At 44.3% G+C, this 12,535-nt stretch overlaps 1 protein-coding gene across 1 annotated transcript in view; it reads left to right on the forward strand.

The window, feature by feature from the left end:
- SEPTIN10 (septin 10) overlaps positions 1-12,535 on the forward strand; it is a 671,502-nt gene that overhangs the window by 642,753 nt on the left and 16,214 nt on the right. Inside the window, exon 10 of the mRNA XM_069636860.1 lies at positions 9,161-9,345. Within this exon, the coding sequence (XP_069492961.1) occupies positions 9,161-9,345 (185 nt within the window). The remainder of the gene's footprint in view (positions 1-9,160; positions 9,346-12,535) is intronic.

Consider the following 12,535-nt stretch of genomic DNA (forward strand, 5'->3'; position numbering starts at 1 on the left):
CTGATGCCTGCCCTTACCCTTCTCCCTTGCACTTGCCACCTGCTGGCCATACTTTATTTTCTTATTTATTCTATTATCCCATGTATTGCACTGTCCCCTTCGCCTTCCCCACCTGCACTTCCCCTTCCCATGCACTTGCGCGATCTGAATGAAACTTGGCCTAGTAGGATCATTGTCTGTCTTCCCTCTGTTCCCCCTCCCTTGCCTCGTCGCGCCTTGAAACATTTGTGTATAGGCACATTATAAATGCCTTATCATATATCATGGGAAAATCCCCATGGAGCTCATTGTATATGAGCCTGTGATTCTGTCAGGGATCCATAATTTATGTGTAGACGTGCATGTAGGCGGGTTCCCACCTTCTCATTTTCATCATTTGCATGGTGGAGTGCAAAAGGTGAGGGGAAAAGGTGGCGTTCAAGCGTGTACGCCCCCTTTTCTGCCATGCAAATTGAGTAAACGCTGCCTGTCACATGCACCTAGCAGGCAATGTTTACAATGGATCCCTATGGAACCCACCATGATAGGCTGTTGAAAAATGAAGGAGGCAGTTTGCAGCACTCTCAGGTATAACACATCAGACAGGCAAGGGTACTCTCAAGCGTGTAAGCAGATCCTTAATCATTTTGAAGTCCTTAAATGAAAGGAACAGAATATTAACTTTGTATCAAACCCTCCATATTCTTGAAATCCTGAGACAGTGGTAATTCCTTTGTAGCCCAAACAACCAATCCCTGGAACATGCCCATTTCAGACGTGCACTTCCAACACTCCTAGCTTTTGCAAAAGTCTCTACAACCTGGCCATTTCCTTGTAGAGGTGTCTAAAAAAATCATTGGCCAATCAATATTCTTGGCTTCAAGCGCAAGAATAGTATCTCTCCAGCTCTGAAATCTCTTCATTGGCTCCCTGTGGCTGCAAGGATCAAGTTCAAGACCCTCTGCATCGTCTACAAGGCTTTCTGCGGCCTGGGATCACCCTACCTCCAACTTTCTCTTCCAAAACATCTTCCTTCTCGAGCTCTACACTCATACACCTTCAACTATCTGAGGGCAGATCTATCTCCTCAGCCGGGTCCTCCCTCTGGAACAGCCTCCCTGCCTCTCTCAAACTTGAGCAGAACCACCTCCGGTTCTGGAAGCAACTCAAGACCTTCCTTTTCGCTTCCGCTTTCTCTCTTCCTCTCCCCTGCTGATGCACCGGACTGCTCCGTGCACTGGTCACCTGGTCACCCTTTGAACTCGGGCCCAGGCTCCTGCATGTCCAGTTGCCCTTGCACTGCCTCCGGGCACCCCAGCACTTAAGGGTCTGTATCTATAACCCTTCACTCACTTCTCTCTACACTTATGAGCCACCCGCGGGCTGCACTTGTGAGTTAACTGCACTTCCCATTTCCCCTCTGGTACTTCTCCCCTTCCCTCTTCCCTGGAGTTGCACGATCTGAATGACACATGGCCTAGTAAGATCGTTATTTTGTCCTCCCTTGTTTCCCCGCTCCTTATCTTGTCGTGCCTAGAAACACTTGTGTACAGGCGCGTTATAAATGGCACATCATATCATATCAATAGACCCTACTACTAAGAGGTATCATCAGCTAAACCTGCCAACAATGCTACCCTACTGGATACAGTTTTAAATCCACTGCTATGCTAGGGCTCACCCACAATAACTGGCAGGTATGACATCCGCCTGCCACTTTCAAGCACACATCGCCTTAAGGGGCCTTCTCACATCACCATGACCCATGCACCTCTCTGGCTTCATTGCTCGACACTCTGTAATTACACAAAAGTAATTACCAAACTACACACCTCACATCCTCCCTGCATGATACTCTGACAGGGTAGAGTGAGTTTACGCCTTTTATGCAGCTACACCAGCCCCACATACCTATCTAGAAGAACACAGTGGAATGGTTGCAGTACCCCTCTGACCTAAACACAAAACATCTGAATTAACACACTTTGGACACCACCAACCGTGCACTCTTCTTACCAGATACATAGACTTTGGCCTGTGATTCTCTCTGACAAGCGTACAGAGGTAAGAGGCCACACTTGGGCTAGATGTGCACTCTACACATGCAAGTAAAAATAGCATAGAAAATAAAATAGAATATTGTACTAATGTATTTCTTTTTACCAGTATGATCTCCCAGGCCGGCCTGCATTCCTAAATGCTAAAGTGTCATAGAAATGTGATATATTATGAATTCATTTTAAAAAAAAGTTTGCTCTGTTGATTCTATTTGTTGTGTCTACTCTGACTGTCCCCTGAACTCTAATTCCTACACTAATAGCCCCTGAATACGAGTAGAATATGTTGTCCTTATAAATAGCTGTCTGATTCTCTTTGCTTCCAACAGGTCACCATTTATGTTCTAGCCCATGCCTCACAGGAAAGTTGTCAGAAAACAAAAAGGGTACCTGGTAAAGCCTTGATCGCCCAGGCTAACACTTTACTAACCTTAAAAAAATTATCAAGGCCTATGTGTCAGACAGACCCCAATTATTCAGTCGAATTATTCAAAAAAGTAATTTTCTTTTTCTATTTCAAATGGTAAAAAACACAAAGCCTTTACATTTTAGTTTTAAACATTCAATGTAGTCACATACACATACCCCTAGACACTAAATGAATAGTCAGACACACCAGAAAAACGAATACATGGTGATACCTACTCTAACTCTAATAACATTTGACGCTACACATGAACAGAATATCCAACAAACACTCTCTGAACACAAGAAAACAAATGAAACGAATGCAAATATGAACAAAAGAAAGACAAATATTCAACATCTACATAAAAAACATCCCACTCAATTCCGGGGAAGAAAAATTCATAAACATTTCTCTACAACACGTGCATCTATTTCACATTTGCGTATTGCTTGAGTATGATATCTAGTTGACACATTGTGTTTCGGCCACTATGCAAGCGATTGTAATGCTCCAGCTGTGTGCAGCCTTCATCAGGACAAAAAGCAGTGCTTGCTCTTGAACCCTCCAAAGGGATCCTGTGTTCATGTGTGTCTTGTATTTACAAGGCTCCTCACTCTTTCAGTGTGTTTGGTTCACCCAGGGAAGTCCAAAGGCGCACACAGCTGCAGCATTACAATCACTTCCATAGTGGCCGAAACAAAATGTGTCGACTAGATATCATACTCAAGCAATACACACATTGTGAAATAGGTGCATGTATTGTAGAGAAATATGTATGAATTATTCTTCCCCCAGAATTGAGTAGGGTGTTTTTTATGAGGCGTTGAATGTTTGTATTTCTTTTATGTATATTTGCATTTGCATTATTTGTTTTCCTGTGCTGAGAGTTCTTTGGATATTCTGTTCATGTGAATGTCAAATGTTATTAGCGTAAGAGTAGGCATCACTATGTATTCTTTTTTCTGTTGTGTCCGACAAATGTTACGTTTAGGGTTATGTTTATGTGACTACATTGAATGTTTAAAACTAAAATGTATATTACTTTTTTGTCTAACACATAGGCCTTGATCATTTTTTGTAGGTTCATAGGAAAGTTGGCCTGTATTTACAGCCTTTACATTAACTTAATGTTTAATCAGTGCCCTCAACAAGGGTATGGCCTATGTATCCCACCATTAGCACCACAGCATAATGTCCAGTGCTCCAACTGGTTACTTTTTAATACACATTTATTTTGTAAAAGCTTGCCTTCTGGGCATTTTTGCCAAAACAAAGCACAAACAACACAGCCACCATAAACCTGGGACAGTGAGCTCATGAATAAGTCCCTTTCCATGTGCCTGGCTACCCGCAGCGTAAAGGTAGTAATAGGTAAGTGGATGGGGTGCATTGGTTTCATGAAAAAGATTTGATTTGGTGGCTCAAGGTAAGGAGAGTGTCTTTGATAGATATGTGAGTATGGTGGAGCAGCCGTCAGCCAGCTCTTAAAGTGGGCCTTTATTGATGGGTTCAGCCCACATTCAAAGCAACCTAAATGGCTGCACCCCACGAGCCGACTGCTAATGTATAATCGTGTTCAGAGTTGTTCCAGACACATGAGGGAGACTGTTCTCTGTATCCCTACAGTCCTACCACTAGCACTTGACACCTGATGCCTGCCCTTACCCTTCTCCCTTGCACTTGCCACCTGCTGGCCATACTTTATTTTCTTATTTATTCTATTATCCCATGTATTGCACTGTCCCCTTCGCCTTCCCCACCTGCACTTCCCCTTCCCATGCACTTGCGCGATCTGAATGAAACTTGGCCTAGTAGGATCATTGTCTGTCTTCCCTCTGTTCCCCCTCCCATGCCTCGTCGCGCCTTGAAACATTTGTGTATAGGCACATTATAAATGCCTTATCATATATCATGGGAAAATCCCCATGGAGCTCATTGTATATGAGCCTGTGATTCTGTCAGGGATCCATAATTTATGTGTAGACGTGCATGTAGGCGGGTTCCCACCTTCTCATTTTCATCATTTGCATGGTGGAGTGCAAAAGGTGAGGGGAAAAGGTGGCGTTCAAGCGTGTACGCCCCCTTTTCTGCCATGCAAATTGAGTAAACGCTGCCTGTCACATGCACCTAGCAGGCAATGTTTACAATGGATCCCTATGGAACCCACCATGATAGGCTGTTGAAAAATGAAGGAGGCAGTTTGCAGCACTCTCAGGTATAACACATCAGACAGGCAAGGGTACTCTCAAGCGTGTAAGCAGATCCTTAATCATTTTGAAGTCCTTAAATGAAAGGAACAGAATATTAACTTTGTATCAAACCCTCCATATTCTTGAAATCCTGAGACAGTGGTAATTCCTTTGTAGCCCAAACAACCAATCCCTGGAACATGCCCATTTCAGACGTGCACTTCCAACACTCCTAGCTTTTGCAAAAGTCTCTACAACCTGGCCATTTCCTTGTAGAGGTGTCTAAAAAAATCATTGGCCAATCAATATTCTTGGCTTCAAGCGCAAGAATAGTATCTCTCCAGCTCTGAAATCTCTTCATTGGCTCCCTGTGGCTGCAAGGATCAAGTTCAAGACCCTCTGCATCGTCTACAAGGCTTTCTGTGGCCTGGGATCACCCTACCTCCAACTTTCTCTTCCAAAACATCTTCCTTCTCGAGCTCTACACTCATACACCTTCAACTCTCTGAGGGCAGATCTATCTCCTCAGCCGGGTCCTCCCTCTGGAACAGCCTCCCTGCCTCTCTCAAACTTGAGCAGAACCACCTCCGGTTCTGGAAGCAACTCAAGACCTTCCTTTTCGCTTCCGCTTTCTCTCTTCCTCTCTCCTGCTGATGCACCGGACTGCTCCGTGCACTGGTCACCTGGTCACCCTTTGAACTCGGGCCCAGGCTCCTGCATGTCCAGTTGCCCTTGCACTGCCTCCGGGCACCCCAGCACTTAAGGGTCTGTATCTATAACCCTTCACTCACTTCTCTCTACACTTATGAGCCACCCGCGGGCTGCACTTGTGAGTTAACTGCACTTCCCATTTCCCCTCTGGTACTTCTCCCCTTCCCTCTTCCCTGGAGTTGCACGATCTGAATGACACATGGCCTAGTAAGATCGTTATTTTGTCCTCCCTTGTTTCCCCGCTCCTTATCTTGTCGTGCCTAGAAACACTTGTGTACAGGCGCGTTATAAATGGCACATCATATCATATCAATAGACCCTACTACTAAGAGGTATCATCAGCTAAACCTGCCAACAATGCTACCCTACTGGATACAGTTTTAAATCCACTGCTATGCTAGGGCTCACCCACAATAACTGGCAGGTATGACATCCGCCTGCCACTTTCAAGCACACATCGCCTTAAGGGGCCTTCTCACATCACCATGACCCATGCACCTCTCTGGCTTCATTGCTCGACACTCTGTAATTACACAAAAGTAATTACCAAACTACACACCTCACATCCTCCCTGCATGATACTCTGACAGGGTAGAGTGAGTTTACGCCTTATATGCAGCTACACCAGCCCCACATACCTATCTAGAAGAACACAGTGGAATGGTTGCAGTACCCCTCTGACCTAAACACAAAACATCTGAATTAACACACTTTGGACACCACCAACCGTGCACTCTTCTTACCAGATACATAGACTTTGGCCTGTGATTCTCTCTGACAAGCGTACAGAGGTAAGAGGCCACACTTGGGCTAGATGTGCACTCTACACATGCAAGTAAAAATAGCATAGAAAATAAAATAGAATATTGTACTAATGTATTTCTTTTTACCAGTATGATCTCCCAGGCCGGCCTGCATTCCTAAATGCTAAAGTGTCATAGAAATGTGATATATTATGAATTCATTTGAAAAAAAAGTTTGCTCTGTTGATTCTATTTGTTGTCTACTCTGACTGTCCCCTGAACTCTAATTCCTACACTAATAGCCCCTGAATACGAGTAGAATATGTTGTCCTTATAAATAGCTGTCTGATTCTCTTTGCTTCCAACAGGTCACCATTTATGTTCTAGCCCATGCCTCACAGGAAAGTTGTCAGAAAACAAAAAGGGTACCTGGTAAAGCCTTGATCGCCCAGGCTAACACTTTACTAACCTTAAAAAAATTATCAAGGCCTATGTGTCAGACAGACCCCAATTATTCAGTCGAATTATTCAAAAAAGTAATTTTCTTTTTCTATTTCAAATGGTAAAAAACACAAAGCCTTTACATTTTAGTTTTAAACATTCAATGTAGTCACATACACATACCCCTAGACACTAAATGAATAGTCAGACACACCAGAAAAACGAATACATGGTGATACCTACTCTAACTCTAATAACATTTGACGCTACACATGAACAGAATATCCAACAAACACTCTCTGAACACAAGAAAACAAATGAAACGAATGCAAATATGAACAAAAGAAAGACAAATATTCAACATCTACATAAAAAACATCCCACTCAATTCCGGGGAAGAAAAATTAATAAACATTTCTCTACAACACGTGCATCTATTTCACATTTGCGTATTGCTTGAGTATGATATCTAGTTGACACATTGTGTTTCGGCCACTATGCAAGCGATTGTAATGCTCCAGCTGTGTGCAGCCTTCATCAGGACAAAAAGCAGTGCTTGCTCTTGAACCCACCAAAGGGATCCTGTGTTCATGTGTGTCTTGTATTTACAAGGCTCCTCACTCTTTCAGTGTGTTTGGTTCACCCAGGGAAGTCCAAAGGCGCACACAGCTGCAGCATTACAATCACTTCCATAGTGGCCGAAACAAAATGTGTCGACTAGATATCATACTCAAGCAATACACACATTGTGAAATAGGTGCATGTATTGTAGAGAAATATGTATGAATTATTCTTCCCCCAGAATTGAGTAGGGTGTTTTTTATGAGGCGTTGAATGTTTGTCTTTCTTTTATGTATATTTGCATTTGCATTATTTGTTTTCCTGTGCTGAGAGTTCTTTGGATATTCTGTTCATGTGAATGTCAAATGTTATTAGCGTAAGAGTAGGCGTCACTATGTATTCTTTTTTCTGTTGTGTCCGACAAATGTTACGTTTAGGGTTATGTTTATGTGACTTCATTGAATGTTTAAAACTAAAATGTATATTACTTTTTTGTCTAACACATAGGCCTTGATCATTTTTTGTAGGTTCATAGGAAAGTTGGCCTGTATCTACAGCCTTTAAATTAACTTAATGTTTAATCAGTGCCCTCAACAAGGGTATGGCCTATGTATCCCACCATTAGCACCACAGCATAATGTCCAGTGCTCCAACTGGTTACTTTTTAATACACATTTTTTTTTTGTAAAAGCTTGCCTTCTGGGCATTTTTGCCAAAACAAAACACAAACAACACAGCCACCATAAACCTGGGACAGTGAGCTCATGAATAAGTCCCTTTCCATGTGCCTGGCTACCCGCAGCGTAAAGGTAGTAATAGGTAAGTGGATGGGGTGTATTGGTTTCATGAAAAAGATTTGATTTGGTGGCTCAAGGTAAGGAGAGTGTCTTTGATAGATATGCGAGTATGGTGGAGCAGCCGTCAGCCAGCTCTTAAAGTGGGCCTTTATTGATGGGTTCAGCCCACATTCAAAGCAACCTAAATGGCTGCACCCCACGAGCCGACTGCTAATGTATAATCGTGTTCAGAGTTGTTCCAGACACATGAGGGAGACTGTTCTCTGTATCCCTACAGTCCTACCACTAGCACTTGACACCTGATGCCTGCCCTTACCCTTCTCCCTTGCACTTGCCACCTGCTGGCCATACTTTATTTTCTTATTTATTCTATTATCCCATGTATTGCACTGTCCCCTTCGCCTTCCCCACCTGCACTTCCCCTTCCCATGCACTTGCGCGATCTGAATGAAACTTGGCCTAGTAGGATCATTGTCTGTCTTCCCTCTGTTCCCCCTCCCTTGCCTCGTCGCGCCTTGAAACATTTGTGTATAGGCACATTATAAATGCCTTATCATATATCATGAGAAAATCCCCATGGAGCTCATTGTATATGAGCCTGTGATTCTGTCAGGGATCCATAATTTATGTGTAGACGTGCATGTAGGCGGGTTCCCACCTTCTCATTTTCATCATTTGCATGGTGGAGTGCAAAAGGTGAGGGGAAAAGGCGGCGTTCAAGCGTGTATGCCCCCTTTTCTGCCATGCAAATTGAGTAAACGCTGCCTGTCACATGCACCTAGCAGGCAATGTTTACAATGGATCCCTATGGAGTCCCTTTGATTATTGCTGGTGCAAAAGGAAGGCAGGCTCCATATTGATCGTCTGCATATGCCTCGCCTCAAAATGCAAGCAGGCGCAAATGCTGGAGTATTTGTATGGCGGAAACGGAGGGAGCTGCGGAAACGCAAGTTGCGTTACACTCCTCCTCTCTCACATACAGCTTGACGAAAAAGGGCTGTAATGTTAATGAAAGACTTAAAAACCTTGCAAAATGCTTTTATGTCTTTCATTTACGTTACACATGGCCGAAAATGAGCTCTCATGTGGCGTAGGCTGCTGGATCACTTTCCTTCCGTGCGTGCTAACGTATCACAGCAAACTGTATTTAAAATAGGTAATATGCGAAAATAGCTACATTATAATCGGAATATTTAATTGTTAAGGTTTTTTGCAATGTGATCGCTGCCTCCAGTGATATAATGTGGATAACGCCTTGCCACTGTTTTAACAGCTACAGTGCAAATTTGAACACCTCAAGAGGATTCACCAAGATGAAAGATGCAAACTGGAAGACAGGAGAAGGTGTTTGGAAGATGAAATGAATTTATTCAACAAAAAGAAGATGGCAGCTGAGTCGCTCCACGCCCAAGGGTTTGGAAGTTCCTGCAATACCAGTTTAAAAAAGGATCGTAAAAAGTAAGTACATTAACTTTACATGACAACGGTATTCAGCGTATGCCTTTGATTGCTGCATACCTTTTAAATCTTTATCCAGTATTTTGTTGTATTCACCCCTCGTCCTTATCAAACGTGTTCTGAAACCACTCTGCTATTGCATGAGCAGATCACAAACACCCAGTAAAAATATCAACAATTCAAGGTGAAGATGTGTTGTAACATTTCTGCTTTCCAGATTTTTTGGACTACAGCTCCCATCAGCCCGACCTAGCAGGGTCAATAGTGGGAGTCATGGGAGTTGTAGTTCAACACATCTGGAAAGCCAAAGGGTGCAGAGCCCTTTTTTTTTTTAGAACTTTATTTTTGCATTTTTAAAACTGTTACATAAACTATCATACCCCATGCGCCAGCCCGATCTCCCCCCGCCCTCCACCCCCCCCCACTCAGTCTGCCATCTTCCGCAATAGGTCATCCCCTCCTCTTTGTGGGTTAGTACTATAGCTGGGCTCTGCCAGGCCAAGTTACGTGTCTCTACCTTGGGTATCGGGTTCTCCCGTCAAGGACGTTGTGTCATCGGCTGCTTCGTTGACTGGGAACGCCACGAGCGGGCCCCAGATGTCGGGAGGGCGTGCATGTTGCGGCAGTGTCTTGATGAAATCCGACTCAACATCTTGGCAGTAAAGGATGTCTTTCCGCCAGTCTGCCACCGTCGGGACCAGTCCCTGACCCCAGGACATGGCGACTCTTCTGCGGGCTAGGGACAATAGTACCCCTGTTAGATTCCTCACGGCTGGTGAGAGTTGTTGCGTCATCCCTAGAAGTGCCACCGTCGGGACAGGTTGTGCTTCTTCCCCCTATAATTGTCGATATAGTCTGAAGGACCTGAGTCCAGACCAGAAAGGTGATAGCTTGAGGCAATCCAATGCGAGGTCTACAAAGTCTGCTGTTAAGTTTCCACATCTCTCACACTTTACCGATGAGTCTGATTGTTGTTTACTCTTTTTGGCAGGGCTAACGTACGTCTGGTGAAGAAAGTTAAAGTGTATTTCCTTGAGACGTGAGCTTAGCTATATCTTTTGTGTTTGTCGTAATATGTATGTCCATTCCTCCTCTGGGATTACTAACTGGAGGGAGTTTTCCCATCTTGTTTTCGTGCTTGGGTTAAGGGGTGCTGTGTCAGTCAAGATGGATCTATAAAGGGTTGAGACTAATCTTCCTTCGCCTTGCGTTTGGATCACATTGTGCAAAAGTTGCCAAGTTAAGGGTTCTCGTGGGAAGGTGGGGAAGAGTGCTTGGAGGATGTATCTGGTTCTGAAGTAGAGAAACTTATCCAAGGAGATAACGCCTCCCCTCTCCGTTACCTGTTGCAGTGTCATAAAGATTCCTTCAATGAACAGGTCGCCTAGGGTGTTTAACTGCAATTTTGCTACCCAGAAGTGGAAGACCTTTTCGGAGGTCAGAGGGATCCCTGGTATGAATAAGGCACTGGGAGCTGACTGATGATGACTGCCCTCAGTAAGTTGGGGGCTGCCAGGGCCCGTTCTATTTGCACGTGGGGTCTGACGAAATGCGTGGCATACCAGTGGCTGAGGAACTGCGCCTGCACTGCCCAAAAATATCTCTCTAAGTCAGGGAGAGCCAGTCCCCCGCTTGATACCGGGTGTATCAGGGTTGAATGAGCTACTCTGGCTGGTTTGCCTGCCCACAGGAGTTCGAGGACAAGACTCAAGTTTCTTCAAAAAGGATTGTGGGATTAGAATAGGAATATTAAAGAAAAGGTATAGTAGTTTCGGCAAGATCAGCATTTTAACTAGTGAGGCTCTTCCCCACAGGGTTAGCAGGAGGGATTTCCAGCGGTTTACTTTCTCTTGAAGTGTTTTTAATGCGGTCTCGTAGTTGTCATGGAAAACTTCATGGTAGTTTAGTGACATTAATATCCCTAGATAGCGTACCCGTGAGGTTTCCCATGTGAAGTGGTAGTCATCGGTAAATGGTTTAGAGGCAGGAATGAGCGGGAATACAATTGATTTAGCATGATTCATTTTTAACCCAGAAATTGTCCCAAATTTAATTACTTCTCTCATTACTGGGTTCAGGTTTTCAACGGGGTCTCGAATGAAAAGTGCTACATCGTCTGCATATAGGGATATGATCAGTTTGTGTGGACCTATGCTGAGTCCCCGATGAAGTTGATTGGATTGCAGGGACGATGCCAGACCTTCCATTATTAATGCAAATATTAATGCTGATAACGGGCACCCTTGCCTGGTACCCCGTTGTAGTTTGATAGGAGTTGATCTCGCCAAACCCACTACAATTGTCACCTGGGGATTGTTGTAAATTAAGGATATATGTTTAATGAAACGGGCTCCCAGGCCCATCCGGGTGAGTACTGCGAATAAAAAAGGCCACTCTTCCGAGTCGGAAGCCTTCTCGGCATCGAGTAAAACCGCGACGGCCTGGTGATCGGGGTCAAGAACCTCCATAATCCCGAAGAGTCTTCTGATGCCAAATGTCGTGTTGCGGCCTTGCACAAAGCCGGCCTGATCTGCGAGTACGAGACCCGGCATCAGTGGTAGCAGCCTCTTAGTGAGTATTTTCGCCAGTATTTTGTTGTCTAAATTAAGTAGGGAAATGGGCCTATACGACGCTCATTCCTCTGGGGGTTTGCCGGACTTGTGTAAAAGGATAATATTGGCCTTTCGGATAGTCTGCAGGAGGGAACCTGATTCTAGCGCTTCACAATAAACCCCGGCGAGAAGGGGGGCAAGGATATTTGCAAAAGTTTTGTAAAATTCCCCGGTTAGGCCATTGGGTCCTGGGGCTTTGGTGTTTGGGAGGGATTTGATGGCTTTGACTATTTCATCTGAAGTGATGAGTTCACTGAGGGGTTCTCGTAGTTTTCTTTCTACCCAAAATAGTTTGGTGTCTTCAAGGTATCTGTGTAATGCATCAGTGCCTGAGGTGTATTTTGAGGTGTATAGGTCTTGGTAGAAGGATTGGAATGTATCTGCTATTTCATCGTCTGTGTGCACAATCGTGCCTTGACTGGAGCGTATTCTTTCGACCGCTGTGGGCTTCCCGTCGGCATTTACTAGTTTTGCCAGGAGGGCTCCAGGTTTTTGGTCTTCGCCGTATCGTCGGATCTGACTGTTCCGGCCTATGAATTTTATTTCTTGTTCCGCTGTGGCCCTGAACGCTTGCAGCT

This window comes from Ambystoma mexicanum, chromosome 7p (genome assembly GCF_040938575.1).
Source record: "Ambystoma mexicanum isolate Mex_15411 chromosome 7p, UKY_AmexF1_1, whole genome shotgun sequence".
Taxonomy (NCBI): domain Eukaryota; kingdom Metazoa; phylum Chordata; class Amphibia; order Caudata; family Ambystomatidae; genus Ambystoma; species Ambystoma mexicanum.